General features: G+C 44.5%; 1 protein-coding gene across 11 annotated transcripts in view; it reads right to left on the reverse strand.

Moving 5' to 3' along the window:
• GRN (granulin precursor) overlaps positions 1-16,722 on the reverse strand; it is a 1,328,618-nt gene that overhangs the window by 63,701 nt on the left and 1,248,195 nt on the right. For all 11 annotated transcript variants that reach the window (XM_086923912.1, XM_086923907.1, XM_086923905.1 and 8 more), the window contains one exon: positions 11,955-12,182. In XM_086923912.1, the coding sequence (XP_086780038.1) occupies positions 11,955-12,182 (228 nt within the window). The remainder of the gene's footprint in view (positions 1-11,954; positions 12,183-16,722) is intronic.

Genomic DNA, 16,722 nt, shown 5'->3' on the forward strand with positions numbered 1-16,722 from the left:
CTAGTATTTGGTCTATATAACGTATATATTCACCCTGATTCCGGTTCACAAAGAACAAAGGCTAACTGTTAGATAATTATGACATTGTAGCAATTGGACAAGGACATGCAACCCGAGATCATCATTACTGGTGACTTTAACATGAACATGTTGTGGTCTTATGTTAAGAGATGTTGAAATACAACAGAATTACTTATGGTCAATACCCAGTTTTTCACTTACAATGGATTTGAAGGAACAAAAGAATGAAAAAATGGGTAAGACTTTAGTAAAAAGAATTAGAAACTATAGGCTAAAGGGTGCTAAATGGGTGATTTCCAAAAGATTCGCCACCTGCTTGGACGTATCAAGCAGGAGATTATAGGTCCAGAAATGATTACACCATAGCATTGTTGAACTTATTCCACAAAATTCTGTCTTACAAGATAGAGGGAACGGAAAGATGTGACCATGATCAGCAAATAATAGAGTTAAACTTAAACGGGTTAAGATATGAAAACAATATGACACTTCGGGGAGAAATAGTAACAGTAAATTACAAGAAACTTTATTGGTAGGAAAACATCAAAGATTCAATCACAATTCGTGCACAAGCAATTGTTGAGTCATAGTTTGAAGGAGATTTTTCCAATGCTACTGAAAAATGGTCCCTCTTTATAAAGGAATTAATTTCTAGTCAGTCTCAAAAAGATGGTAATAAAGGGCAGTGGAAAAAAAAGCATGTTCAATGGTTAAAATATTGTCTGAATGTCATTTATTAAAAAAAGAACGTAATAGAACCCTGAGGTTGGTAAAGAAGTACCAAGGTAATCAAACTCCGAGAAAAATGTAAAAGGATAAATGCAGAAGTAAGGAAATTGATCTGGAAGGATAAAATGCAAGTAAAACAATTGTTATGGGCTAAAGCTTTATATACTTGTAAAAGGAGTAATACAAGAGACTTCTGGTTTTAGTTAACAAATTGAATAGAGCTAGTAGGAAATCTACTTCTTCAACAGTAACGGAATCTGAATGGTTACGTTTTTAGATATGCACTTGAATGCTACTCCAGACATGGTTATGAACTCCACTAATTGTAGTATAAATGCAGTAGGAGAAGAAAAGAATACCAATACAATAATGATAACGGAAAACCAAGTATGCAAACTTATAAAGAAACAGAGATCCAATGGTGCCGAGGGCAAAATGGGATTCTCTGAGTTTTATAAGGAGAAAGCATTATATTGGTCGACCTATTTATAACCAGTATTTAATCACACACTGCAATCATGATCAGTCCCAGAGTCTTGGAAGGGATCTATAATTTCTCCTATTTATAAAAGTGGGTATTGGTCTCTCCCAGCCAACTATAGACTAATCACTCTCCAAGGTGTTGAAGCTAAACTTTTTGCATCAATTCTCCTTACAGAGTTAATCGACTGGGCAAATGACAAGCATTTAATTTGGCCGAACCCATCGGGTTTTGTACAAGGTGAAGGGGCGGCAACGAATATTTTAACACTGGGAATACTAATGGAAAAAGATAAAATATAAAACAATCATACTTATATTTTGTCGATTTTAAAGCTGCCTTTGACTGTGTGGATAGGCAAATTTTATGGAGGAAATTGGATCACTACGGAATTAGTCCCTGCCTTTTAAATGCAATTCAATTGTTATATACTGAAACCTGGACAAGAGTCCGACTTGGGAATGGCTTAAGACTTTCTAGGAAAATTAATACAACTCATTGCTTAAAGCAAGGGTGTGTTTTAGGTCCGTATCTATTCAATTTATTTTTATCTGATTTTACGCCTGCAATGAACAATGAGTTAGACTCACCAAAGCTGGCAGAGAAACAAATATCGAATTTACTATATGCTGATGAAGTCGTCCTGCTAAGTCAAACAAGGATAGGACTGCAGCGATTAATAAACAAAACATTGATTTATTCAATTGAGAATAAAATGACAATAAATGAAACAAAAGTGATGGAAGCCAGCACCAAAAAACGGAAGTGCAGTAAATATAAATGGTACCTTCAAAAGCGGGAGCTAGAAAAAGTTCACTGCTATAAATATCTTGGCATACTGTTTGATGAGAATGGATCTTTTCCATACCACAAAACAGAGATGAAGAATCAAACCAAATGTTTACAAGGGGCCTTTCGCTTACTTTACAGCTCCTTGGGAGGTCCAACTACACCCCATTATTAAAAGTAATAAAAGCGAAATTGCCCCCTAGCCTTACCTATGGAAGTGAAATTCTTAGTAGTTTGGATTCTACATTGCTAAATAATGCTATCACAAAAACTTTTAAACACTTGTTTCGACTTCCACCCAATGTATCGCCTGCTCAGATCAGGCTGAAATTTGGCTTCTGCAATCAACATGCAAGAATGAGTCAGTATGTTAAGGCTTGGAAACAAATTAAAACTAATATTAATAATCCAATGTGTGGTCTACTGTGGCAAGAGATGCAACAGAACGAAAAATTGTCTTTCTATAAATACCTGCAAAAGGCTCTCGAAGAACTGTCAATTGTTGAGATCTTGGAAATGTCTTTAACTGCACAAAGTTTTAAGAAAATAATTTAAAAATCTGTAAAAGATCTATCCCTTTTGAAAGACTAAGACCTGTTTATTAAACGATCTCAGCATGGGTGTTGGTACAGGAATATACAAGTCTTAAGGTGCAACTTTATTTAGAAATACCATGGTCAGTCCAAACCAAAAGATACTTACCTTTGGTAACAATGTATCTGGTAGAGACGATTCTAGCCGCAGATTCCTTCACATAGAATTATCCCCAGGCGTGAGACTGGATCCGGAAACTTTTTTGCTACAGCATCCCTGCGTGCTGGGGGGGGGCTCAGCGAGGTCACATAGGACCCACCCGACGCGCCTACGTCTGTTTTCTTCTGAGAACTTTTTCGCACCACAACGCGGAACTACCAGATAAAAAACTGTGGAAGCATGGGAACAGTGTGCGAAAAGCGGAAACATTGGAAAAGAAATGGGGACTAACACCACCACAAAGAGCAGTGTCAACACTGCAGAACCCAAAGGCAGAGAAGAAGAAACAACAAGTAGATCCCTGAGCAACCACCCTGCAGGCACATAGACAGCCTCCCACTCGTGCCCCAGGGGCAAGGAACATGCATAAAAGTCAAGACACACGTAGTAGTAGACCTACCACCCCCATCCTGAACAAGGAAGGGGGCAAGTCCCAAGACAGACAGGGACAACATACCTCCAAGCCACCCAAACAAAGAGGGCAACCACCCACAAGGGCAAGACATGGCCAGATGACCCGTAACCAGAGGATCGCAATGGAAGGAAGGGAGGGGAGGGGACAGAGATCGAAAGCAATCCCCCCAAACCTGGAGTAGCCAGAGCAGCAGGGCACCGGATCACCGGAACCCCATCCTCCAAAGAACCAAAGGAGGAATGAACCACCCCCAAACGAAGGCACCCGTCAAGAGCAAAGCAGGCACTCACAGGAGACATAACCCCACCCCGGGAGGAGAGTACCGAAGACCAACCCGGGAGTTCTTGCAGAATCGGGGAGGAAGGGCGGGCCATGAAGGAATCTGCGGCTAGAATCGTCTGCCAGATACATCGTTACCGAAGGTAAATAACTCGTACATCTGATAGAGACAACTAGCCGCAGATTCCTTCACGTACAATAGATACCCTATCAATACCCTGTGGGAAGGAGGGTCTGCGAAAGGACCCCACCAGCCAATACAGAACAGAGGGCCCCACAAGCAGAACCCCACTGACCCCCAGAGGATGTAGGAGGGAGAAGAAGGCTGAAGAGGCTCGTAACCTCACAGCAGAGGAATCAAGGGCAAGGCCGGAGAGGGAGAAGCACCTCACTCCCCCACAAGGCAACATAGCTTGCGCCCAATGCCAAGATAGGAGGAGAAGAATAAGAAGAAGCCTAGAGGACCCAAGGAAACTAGGGAAAAGAAGGAATGGAGAGCAACATGCCAGCCAGAACAGCGCTGGCAGTCAAAAGCCACCAGAAGCAAGTAGAACAGCCCGAGGCGCCAGGAAGGCCGAGTAGGTGGCGCCTGGCAAGGGAGAACACAGGATCATCCCAGACCTCTGGACAGGAGCAGGGAGAGGAGGAGATGCCCGGGGACACCACTACGAGTGGCTGCTCACACAACCTCAAGAAGCAAGAGCAACCTACATAAATGCCATGGAGAATAGGCACCCGAAGGCGACCAGAACCCCCCAGCAGAGCGCAAGCCCTATGACAGCTACCACTACCCCACCACGGGTACGTTAAGTCCCAAGATATGGGAACCCTCTTTGGAAGAAGTTCCGCAGCAGAGGAAAAACAAAAGAGCCACGGGGAAAACACCCCAGCGGAAGGCTTGATCAGCAGCCCAAGCAAAGCAGAAGGCCTAATCTCAGGGCCAAGTCTGCGCAACATCTCTGGCAGAACACACGCACAATCAACAAAAGGGCCGTCCAGCAGCCAACAATGCCAAAGTCCCAAGGAAGGACGCAAATGGCCAGAAAACAACCTCCACAGCCAGAACAACCGGCCTAAGAAGGCCCAGAATCAGCCCAACTCAGGAGTCACTGCTGAGGGGACGGAGGAGGAGGAGGAGGAGGACGGAGCCCTGCAAAGAGCCTTTGGATGGCAGAGTCGGCCGGGGCATGGAACACCATGCTGCCATCAAACGGAAGGTCGATGAGTTGCTCCCGAATATTCTCAGAAAATACTCTGTCCCGAAGTCAAGCATGGCGACAGAGCGACTAGCCCAGCACCTCGCCCAGCACCTCCGAGACGTCCAGAGCGAAGCGGAGAATAAACGCCGCAAGCTCCCGGCCATCCAAACCATGATGCCGTAAGTCCACCTGACCAGTCTCCTTTAAAGGGAGAACCCTTCAAAGGGAAGTAAGATTTCCCTCCACCAGAGCACTGGTGGAGAACCTCCAAGAGATGGTCCGCCGGAAAGTGAGCCACCGGGTCACCCATGCGCAGGATGCCCACAGCCGTGGACACCGCGTGAGCAAAGGCCGCACCCGCCTCCGTAGGGCCCCGCGGTGGAGAAAGCAGCTCCTCCGTGGGCGACGGTTGCAAACTAAGGCGGCCGTCCCTGAGGCCAAGCGGGACGGGCAAGGGCCAGACCTGGAAGTCAGAAGGAACCGAAGAATGAGGGACCTGCCGCTCTTCCGACGAACACCTCTGCCTCAAGAAGGGTGGGGAGTCGCCCTTCGACGCCGGTGAAAAAGATACCACATGGCGACCAGTCTCTGGGGAGGACGACACCAATATACAGCCTGCCTCCGGAGAAGGAGCGTCCGAAGATGAATCCGCAGCACCACCCCTGCGCGGAGCCGTAGAGTCCGCTGCCTGATGCAGGACGTCAGCACCATCCGGCCTCAATGGACAGGGTTCCTCCTAGTCACACCGCACCGGAGACCGGAGTGGAGCTGGAACCGAACTGGCGCTCGGGCAGCGCCGACCCGACCCCCGCCGAGGCAGTCACCTGCGTGGGGGAACGAGACTGGCCTGGGGAGCGACACAAAGCCCTCCGCCAGCCATGGCCCAGAATGTGGCGGAGATAGCCCGGCAACCCATGTGGCGGTGCCAGGGACAATTCAACCTCCGACTCGCACTCCGACGAAGCAGCCGCCTGTGGGGGAGGGACGAGAGGGGCCCAGAGAGGCACGAGAGGGGCCCGGAGAGGGAGGAGAGGAGTCCCCGATTCCTGTGGCTCCTAACGGACCAGCTTCTGCCGGCGCCGTAGCGGCGTCACCACGGCCATAGACAGGACCACCTTGTCAAATGACCGAGAGGGGCTCGGGGATGCGACCCGAGGCCCGACGACCTCCCGCGAGTTTGCAGCAAGGCGGAGGTGCCGTGGTCTGAAGGAGGGACCCCCGAGGGGCCGCACCCCAACAGCACCACATCCTCCAAGATTGGATCCGAACCAGTCGGGCGGGAGGCGCCGCGGAGGGCCCTACGCACGGCGAGTGATATCGGCCAACGCTCCAGGAGGGGAAGGAGGAGGAGACGCCAGCGAGGCCTGCAAAGCCGCCACGCATGTCTCCATCTGGACTCTCAAAGCCCCAACACCGGGAAATGGTAGATAGGACGACACGCGGGGCTGCATCACCTGCGGAGAGTCCACGCCCCCGGCAGGCTGGAAACCAGCCCCCTGGGACAAACTTTGACACTTACCCAACGGGAGCAACGCTCACGTGACATCGGAGAAGGTAGAGGACTAGGACCACGGCCGTATCTAAAGCCGTCCGCTGAAGCAGACCGAGGGGAGGACGTCGACCTGGAGAGATGCGCCAAGAGTAGTTTCATCCGACGCTCCCACCGCTACTTCAGCTTCAACTGTTGGCACGCAGCGCATTCCGTTGTACTGTGATCCTCCCCCAAACACCACATACAAATGAGGTGAGGGTCAGTCACCGACATAAGCCGCCCACAAAACGTGCAAGTTTTGAAGCCCAAATGCATTCGAACTCTGTCCCACAAAAGAATTGGAAGAAAAAGGGGCCCTAAACAGGCCTGTAGCAAGGACAGCACCTGCGTTGCACGTGGAAAAGAAAACAACTGACGTAGGCGCGCCGGGGCGTCTGTTATGTTACCTCGCTGACATCACGTACGCTGACGACGCCTGGGCGGAGTCGCGTGATGCCGCCACACCCCCGGCGCGCAGGGATGCTGTGGCAAAAAAGTTCATGGATCCAGTCTCAGACCTGGGGATAATTCTACATGAAGGAATCTGCGGCTAGTAGTCTCTATCAGATACATATTTATGAAAACAAGATTCGGCAACTTACCAGGCTTAAAACATGCAATGCCTTGGCTGAGACCATCTATGCCGACTCCCTGCAGACTATGCAAGCTATGGGATGAAAGTATTGTTCATTTGGTCTGTATATGTGAAGTAATAATGGTGGAAAGAAAACGATATCTGAAAAACTGCTTCATTGACTGAGGTGTTCGTACATGTAGACATGCTATGGTAGTTTCTTTTAGACCAACAGATAACAAAATGAATGCCAATTTTACAAAATTTTTGATACTTGCAAAAAATAAACTGGATGCTTGTGAGTTGAGCCCAGTAAATCTGGAAGTTTAAAATAATTAGGGACACATTTCATACAATATGAATGAATTTGCACACAAGTAATGAAATAATAATTGCCACTTTCCATATTAAGCCTTGGAAAAATTATGGATTGATTTAATGTTTATACATTATTTTCCGGGACCTTTTGAGAAACTTATTTTGAGAATATTAGGAATTTCAGATTTATTTTTTTGTTAAAATTTTAATTGGTGTGTTTTTAAAGACTGTTCTAATTGTAAGATTTTTATTAATCATGCAATAAAATTTATCATCATCATCCTAGATATCTGTAATTCTCTGTGGAGGCTGGAAGGCGCGGAGGAGAGTGGTGTCCAGTACCAATCCTATGAACTGGAGTCATTGGGAGGGCTGCAGGTGAAATTTGTTGATCAAAAAGCCACGGTCAAACAGCAGAGATGCAGTCGACTGCATATGATGCAACACCAAGTCAGGCATTCAGTCAGGCATTCAGGTACACAGAAAATGTGGAGATGGGCCGCTACCATTGCTATCACCTTCATGAAAACTTGAGGTGCCAATGTCACATCAAAGGGTAGCACTGCAAACTGGAAGTGTGCCGAATCCAACACAAACTGCAAGTACTTCCAGTAGGACCGCAGGATAATAACATGGAAATACGCATCCTGCAAGTCCAGTGCCACCATCCAGTCTCCAAGCTCCAACGCCAGTCGGACTTTAACTATGGTCAGCATCTTGAACTTCTCCTTTTTGATGGAGGTGTTCAGGCCTCTGGGAATTTAGAATGGGCCATAGGTCACCATCCTTTTTGGGCCCCAGGAAGTAACACGTGGCAACCTCTGTCCATTTCCTTGTTCGGCACCAATTTCTCCACCCCTTTCCGAAGGAGAGCTGCTGTCTCCTGTTGAAAGATGCTCAAATTATTGGGAGGTGGAAAAGGTCAGATGTGGTGGAACCTGAAGAAAGTGTAGGGTGTTCCCTATTTCTAGGATCTGAAAGACCCACTAGTACGAAGTAATGGCCTTCCAGCCCAGAAGTAAATGGGACACCCGGCCTCCTACAGGCTCCATGTGCTGTTGGAGAATAAACCAAGCCTGCTTTCATGGAGAAGCATGAGAGAAGGAAGGAAGCAACGTGGATCCATGGCCCCGTCCTCTGAAGTGATCCCTGTACTGGCAGATAAGGAGGTTAGGTTGCTGCGTGAGTCTGGTACCGTCTGGGACAAAAGGAGGAACTCCTGCTGAACCCACAAAAAGGTTCAAGGATCGGAAGTCCCTGGCTGGTGGCTGAAGCCAAAGACTGAGCAAGCCTGCTGTGGCTTTTGAGTTCTTAAATCTCTCCTGCGCAGAACCTGCCTCTTCACAGAGGAGGAGCATCCCATTAGAGGGAAGTTCCATCAGACTGCATTGGACATCAGAGGAGAATTTTGACATCAGAGAAGTTGGAAGTCCGTAGTCATGCATGACAATGAATGGAAATGGACACCTCTATAGCTCGAGCAATGGAATCTGCTGTCCAAATTTAATGATGTAGCAAGATAGACTGTCAGCGATGACTTCCTGAGAATGCTCCTTTATGTCCAAGGGAATGCACTGCATCATATCTGGGCCATGCCCCGTAAGGCGTGGTTGTAATGAGCAAGAAGGAAATCAGCATTCAAGGATTTAAGCACCATAATCTCTGCCAAGAAAGAAAGATTTCTTTACACAAGCCTCTAGCCTTTTGTACTCCCTGTCTGAAGGCACAGTAGGGAAAGTGCCACCCAACCGAGTACTGGAGCAAGTAGCTTGAATAACCAGGCTCTCTGGCGTCAGCTGCATGGGCAATCACCAAGAAACCACAATGCCCGGACAGTGGAGTGCCGGTGGGGGAAGGGAGGGTGAAAATCTAGGGAGTGCAGGCGGGGGTGCAAAAATCCACGGACAGCGGAGTGCAGGTGGGTGGGGGTGGTCACGCAGGTGAGAAAATCCACGGTGCGGGCGGGGGTGAATATAAATTGAATTATGTTCCGTCAGAGAGACTGTCACTTCGAGGTTATTCTGTACTTTTACTGTTTTACTGACCATAAATAACCTAAACGCAAATAAAGAGTATAATTTAGGATTGATTCCACCACGTGACGTGTGAATGCAGCATGATTTCCTTAGTCACTCCACTCACGAGGGAGTAAAACACGAGACTGGTCATCGTTGCATTACTTGGTGCCCTCGTATTCGTACCTTCTGCATATATACATGCACCTCATTAAACGTCTGTACGCACAACCATGCTTATACGGACATGCAATTACACAAACGCACATCAACAGACACGCATTGACACACATGTTTAGGCACACACTCAAACACACGTACATTTGTACATAAGCATGAAAAATCGCGCACAAGATGTTTTTTTGCTCTCAGGGTTATTAACTGTCCGACTGCAAACTTTGCTTTTAGAACACTTCAAGTCTTTATCCTGTTGTCGGCTCAACCTTTCAGTTCACTTATAAAAGCGAGATGGGAATGGCTTAAAACAAGCAGTGGCCGCGCGGCCGGACCGCAAAGAACAAAATAAAAAAGCGTGAAAAAAACAAGTCATTGGAAAATGCAACCAAGGCAAACTGTGCTTGGCTGCGGGCTGGCCTGTCAAACTGATAGCCTTCGTTGTTGGAGCCCATAAGGAAGTGGGTGCCAAATGTTGAGCAATTTCGTGGCCACTTTGATGTTCTCAGTGGCCGCGGGGCTCAGTGAACATCAAAGCGGTCGCAAAAATGCTCCCAAAGCCTGCAGGCGGACAGATGGTGCGCGCGCCCAGCGCACATGCACTGTGCTAGATCCTCCTGCAGACTTTGGGAACATTTTTCAATGCCCCTTACTATAACTCTCGCAGAACAACGCATGCACGTTGGTTCTACGAGACCTAAAAATAAAACAAGCGTCCCAGTGCAACGTGGGTTTTGGAAAAGTAGTCAGGAGTCAATCGTCACACTTTAAGCCGAAGGGTTTCCTAGAAAACCTAACAAATTATCATTATAAAACAAACACTACATTTCCGGAGAGTGCACTGCATGTGATCTACACATGCTGCAAACCTGTACTTTGCGCTGGAATTACATTGGAGCTCTGGTGATCGATTTATGGACAGCACAGAAACATGAAAGGACTCTAAAATCTTAATTGTGCATTTTTTATTCAACCTTTTCCCCAAAAATCCATGTAGTCACATACACTTATCCAATTTTAAGTTTTTAGTCAAATAAGCTAGAACACTAAGCAGCAAACTAACTATGTACTGTGAGTTTTTGTCGCTAATGTGGCACTGTTTCTTTTACTCTCAAATTCTGGGCTTTTATCACAAACTGGTGAGAGCTTGAAGAAATCAGAGCATTAACCTCCCAGAGGCCTGGTTCTCATCACACACCAGGAACTGATCATGAAAGGGGAGACTTCCATAGAAAACATCCAAAGCCATTGAGGCCAATTACAAGACCTAGAAGTTATAAGTGTGTAAGGCAAGTTGTTGGGGGAGTGAGAGGGAATAGGGCAGTTAGCAAATCGTAAAAGAATACTAATACAAGTTTACATTGTAGGTATCACAGTTCCTTCCTACACCTTCACCACAATTCATCTGTCAAGTAGAATAGATGTGTCTAATTGATATGTGCATTGGGTAGTCTGCTGCTCACTGACTTTGCTCCAAATAGGTTATGGCAATTCAGGGGATCTTCATGGTTTGTGGTCTCTGCAAGTGAACATGTACATTTTCTTTGCTATTTTATTCAAAAGTTTAAGTTTGTTGTTTGTGGTTTGTTCCAGACTCCATTACTCTGGGCTCAGTAGGCTTGTCACTGGATTAGTCCAAACAGTGTCTGTCTGGTGATCATGCGAGATTGTTGCAGCTGTGCTGCTTTTGTGATAGCACAGGAAGAAAAACCATGTTCAACCATTACTTTGCTACATTGCTTCTTTTGATTGATTACTAATAATGAGCTGCATAACAGATGAGTCCATCTTATAATTACCATCATTTGAAACCTTAAGGGTGGGCTGGGGAGGGGTTTTGAATTGGGTGACTGCCCGTGATCAAAAGACACTAAATGTTCAGATTTGGGTGCCTGAAATGCTGCTTGTATTTCCTCAGAGGAAGATCCACACCAAGCGTGCCAATGCATGCATCGGCTCGCCAGCCTGATTACTCTTGAAGGAACTAACAAAACTGAAATGAAGGTAGCACACTGGGTATGGTACTATTAGTTCTCCCATTGCGATGTGGAAATATATCCAATAGTCATATCCAATTTTGAGTGTTTTGGCATTTTTTGAATCCTTAAATTCTTTATAATTTTACTAAATTAGCTTGGGAATTTTTCAGATCGTTTGCCTGCCTTTCCATCCTTTAAAAGAATTTCACTGAAGAAAATCTTGTCATTCTGTAACATCGCTACCTGAGTTTGGCGGACCATAGCTAACAAGGCACAGGATTACTACTATGGTGGAAGCTGTCCCCATAGTATATATTATGTTTCTTACAACCAGATTGCCCTGGTAATTTGCCCACTAACACAAATCCTCTCAGTGAAGTTATCGTACTGAGTAAACAAGAACTACATTTTGTATTTATTGTGTGATGAAGTATGTGAGTTTTTAACCCATTCATTTCCGAGAAAAGGCCTTTATTGCTTGCCTTTCCTGCCCATCAAGAGTTTATGGCAGTAGCTTGGTTGTCTAACTGGTGTGAAAACCAATCGTGGCTAAGAGAAAACAGTGATAAACTGTATACAGAGAATAATGCCCAGTAACCATCGACTTCTCAGTGACTTCAATGACAAAGTGTTACAGCTTGTTTGCAGCAAAGTGCCCAACTCATCACATATGGCGCATTACTAATGGCAGCCTTACCTCAAGCAGTGGGCAACATGCCCAGGCTTTTGAATCAGATCTACAGCAGGTTGAGTTTTTTGGACAACTGGTTGTCTCATCACATGCTACAACGTCTTCTTCCTTTAGACTAGCATTGGTCTTGGAGTGCCAGGGGAATGATGTATTTCCCTCTATACAAGTTTCCTTTGTGATGTTACAGGTGTAGCCAGTGGGACAGCAATGAACTTCATCACTACAGCATACAGCCTAAAAATACAAAACCGTCATTACTTGACAATACCATACAGAACTGTTACATTCTCTTTATTTCACTACTGGTATACCAAGCAATTTGCGAGAGAGAGTAGTTGAGAACACAACGTTTTCCACATTGAAATCTCCAATTCGATTATACAGAGAATAAATAGTTCATATTTTGTTCCATTTCAATTGTTTAACCACAAGTAATGTCAAGCCAGGAGCATCATTAATCCAGGTGCCACTCTTTTCAGGGCTGCTACCACGGTAAAGTGGATGATATTATCCTACTTCCTACAAAAGTCTTTTAACAGCTCTAAGCACAGTACTTTCCTCGTCGGAAATCCAGATAATTCAAAACACTAGATGAGGCATCACTTGAATCAGGAGTACAATTGGCAGAGAGAGGATACAAGAAAGGAAGCCAGTGTAAAAACCTTAACCAGCTGCCTTAAAGAGAATAGGTTCTTTATAAAACCTACAATGTAAAAGATGAGTGACATATATGAATGTAACCCACAGGCAAGGTTACAAAGTGAGAGAGCCGGGTAGGCACAGTCAGATAATGGGCTGCCCCTCACTAAAACACACCCACTGGCCAAGAAATCTGGATGATGTGATTTTAGCGGACACCCCCAACAGATCAGCTTGCCCCCAAAAGGCTATGAGAGAAGTCAAGTCGAGCCTCCAAGATGATAACCCTACTCCAATGGCAAAACACCCTCTCTCTGCCCCTTGCATCCAAGATTGAGAGCTGAAAAAATTGAGCTTTTTACATTACTTTAACTTACTGCCTGCTAACACTGTAATGAACGGCCGCGGGGGAGGCAGGAGGGTGGAGGGTATAAGGAATAAGGTTGAATGGGGTAAGAAATGCAAAGGTTGTTCACTGAAGTTGAAATTGTGCCTTGTTGGCCCCTCGTTGTAGGTGATGGTATCTGTATTTGGTTAATCAAACTTTAGAAAAAAATATGGGTGACTGCCAGACTAATAGGAACTTGCAGCTGATATTCAGGTGCTTGAAATGCAGCTTGTTTTTCAACCAGATCAGGAACCAAACTAAAGCAAGCATATGCATCCTAAGGCTCAGTCTACTCACTTGTGAAGGGGCTTTAACAAACGGAGGGTGAGGGAGCACACTGCTAGCATATCAGATTTAATTAGTCATTACATTGTGGTAATCTCAGTTCTTAATATTTTCAGTAACGTGCAAGTAAGAAGGTGTTCACTATCGGTTGATACGAGCATTGCTGGTATTTGTAAATTCCTCGACAGCCAACTTGCATCTGAAGGAGCTATTACTGGGACCCAACACCTCTACCCCACCAACACCACGACCTGAAGGCCAGAAACATAAAAGTGATCAGAAATTGACAATCTACTATATCTTCCACCTGACAGCAGAAAGGTATTAGGAGAGACACAAGGAGATCATCCCCAAGAGTAACTCATAGGCAAGTACTGTGCAAAATGGAACAGCTTATAATTTCCTGATGCTTGCGAGAATATTCTTGGGGCACTCTGCCAAGAAGTAAGCCTTCCACAATGACATGCCTAGGATGGCTCCTGGAAACTTTATTTGGGCAGAAAGAAGCAGAGTTGATTCTCCCTGGTCAGTGTAAGCCCTCCTGTATCAAATGGGTGCAGTTGGGCTTCCACAGAGATCTAGGCTTGTTTATGCAATCTGAGTTTGATAAGGAGTTATCTAAGTAAGGGAAGACTTGATGAGCTTGCTTACTGAAGAAAGCTGTATTGGTACAAGACAACTGAACTGGAAATTGTAACTACTCACTTTAAATTGCAGGACCTTGGTGGTTTTGGGATAGATGGGGTTATGAATGTATCAGTTTTATAAATCTAATGAGGTCATACAATCTACTCTTTTCAGAAACTGACAGATTTGCTGTAGAAGAACCATGTAAAATAGTTTTTTGATAAAGTGGCAAAGGTTCAGGCTAAGATACTAGTCTCCCAAGTTCTTCTTTTGAGTAAAAGCCCCTCTTTCACCTATCATGGGATGGGCTTGAAGACCCCTTTCGAGATTTCAGCCTGAATCGGTCAAGAGTCTCTGATAGCTATCCTTCTGTAGTGAGCACTGAGGAAGTCTCTGGAAAAACTGAGTGGGAACAATCCTGGCTAAGCTCCAGTAACCACCAATCCGATGACATTGGCATTGATTGCTGCAGATAGACAAATGGCTCCCTTATAGAGTGCTGCAAGGATGTCATCTGACATGCGGCTCAGAGAAGAAGTTGGGCTCTCTTGGTTGTACAAGATGACATGGACTCAGTTTCAAGAGGGCTGTCTGCTAAATGGAGGGCCTCTACTGACATTTTTGGCAGCAATGGGAATAGTATGGCTGGTAACAGGCCACCAAGTGATGGTTGCTGAATGTGTCCTTGTGCACTATGAAAAGAATGTTAGTGGCCAAGTAGCAAAGCACATCATATAGCTGTTTTGGTATCAGTTATGATGTGCTACAAAACATTTCCAACATGGCATCAGAACAGTGTTCTTACATTAAATAGCATATCTAACACTACTGTGTACTTGTAGTGTGAGGGATGTGCTCCACAAACATCTTCGGCAGTGAACAATTAGCCTATCCAACAATTGTTGAAATAAGATAATAAAATCTAAGGCCACATTGTTACTGAAGAGGAGTTCCCCACCCCCCCCCCCCCCTTTCGGAATTGTCCCTGCTTTTCCCTTTGTCCTCCTCAGTAGTGGTAGATGTCTGCCCAGATCTGCTTCATATCAGCCAAGTATCGCCAGAAAGGTTGTCACCTTGATAGATATTCTTCCCTAAGGTGTCCATTATATAGCTTTCATGATCCACTGATGCACTATACAGGGAGGCTGTGCTGCAGCTGAAAACACTAAGTTCCTTGGGATGCTCTGTGAAAGTAGATCAAGTTACTTACCTTTGGTAACAGTCTATCTGTACTCTATCTAACTGCAGATTCCTCGCTTTAAGGATATTCCCAAGGCACCAGACTGGAGCCGGATGATTTCACAGCAATGTTCCTGTGTGCTGCTACGTAAATTCCAAGCAGTTCTCCCTAGACTTCCCTGGAAAAAATAGTCAGTGTAGGGCAGCTGCACTCAGAGTCTGGAGCACACTCTGATGACAAGCTGAAATTATCGCTATAAGGAAGACAGTTTTGAGAGTCAGAAGATGCAACGAGTAGCTGTGCATTGGCTAGAAGATGGTGCGCATGAGGAACATTGGGACCAAATTAAAATACCACTCTGGCATTACAAACTGGGAGGGAAAATACATGCAGAGTTAAACAAGGGCAGCTGGTCGGGTAAATGCAAAAAGGCGGACAAATCTTTAATAGTGCATCCTGTAAGACCTTGCTCGGCCAAAGACGAAATCACCAATAAACCACCCTGCTCTGGTTTGGACAGTGGTTAATTACTAAAAAAGATTTTAAAAAGTGTTGTGGCTCTCGTCAGGAGGCCTCTGCAGTTTTCACCACGCATTGCCCCAGCCATGCTACTAATGATAGTAACACAACTACTCATTTGAGAAAGAGGAAACTGTAGCAAACAATTTTTATATTATATGCCATCTCCTATGGGGTGAGATCTATATCAATATAGTGCACATGACAACATAAAAAAGCAATAATAGATATCAAAAAATATTTTTTATAAAAATATAATCAATTTTATTTATATTTTTCTCTTTTTGTCTGTATCATATATATATTTTCATTTATAGTTAATTCCAGATATTGATAACATTTTATATACTTATAGTCTACAATATTCACAAAAAAGAAAACCTGCAAAAAAGACACAAATCATTATCAAATGACTAGATGGATTGAGGGGCTATTGAAGTAGGCAAAGCGGTGGTTTGGAACACTACGCGCGTTTCGGCTACTGCCTTCATCAGGAGACCGTCATTTGCAATAAAACATTTATAGACAACACTGAAAAAAATATTTAAAAAACTTGTGCCAAAAAAACTATTATGTACACTCTTATTACACAATATTTACATATAGGTTTACATTGTACCCCTAGGCATGGTCATTATTTCAAGCAACATGACAATGGATTTAATTCTTCATTTTGAGAGAAGCAGCTAAATATTCTAGTCTTTTTTAAATTGATACTAATATTTTAAACTAAAAATAGCATTTGTGCATTTATACATCAGATATACATTTCGAATTTTGACTGATACTTTGGAGTATGAACTGCGGAATACTAGACCGTATTTTTGTACATGGACAAAGCGACAAAGAATTGCTCAAAAATAACTCATTTTTACAGGTACCTTTGATTGGAGCCCTATCTACAATAGAGATAGATAGTAATGTGTTGAAGAAAAAAAGAGAAAGTATTTAAAGTAAAAAAAGAAGAAAATAGGCCCAGATAATAGATAGTACACATCTCATTAAGTTGTTATTAAGCTGTAATTTTAATTTCCAACTCTAGAAGTTTGAGATTTGAAAATAGGTTCAGGTGATAGATATCTAATTGAATTGTTATTTGGCTGTTATTTTAATGCCAACTTAGAGCAAAACGAAAA

This window comes from Lissotriton vulgaris, chromosome 5, assembly GCF_964263255.1.
Source record: "Lissotriton vulgaris chromosome 5, aLisVul1.2, whole genome shotgun sequence".
Classification (NCBI taxonomy): Eukaryota; Metazoa; Chordata; class Amphibia; order Caudata; family Salamandridae; genus Lissotriton; species Lissotriton vulgaris.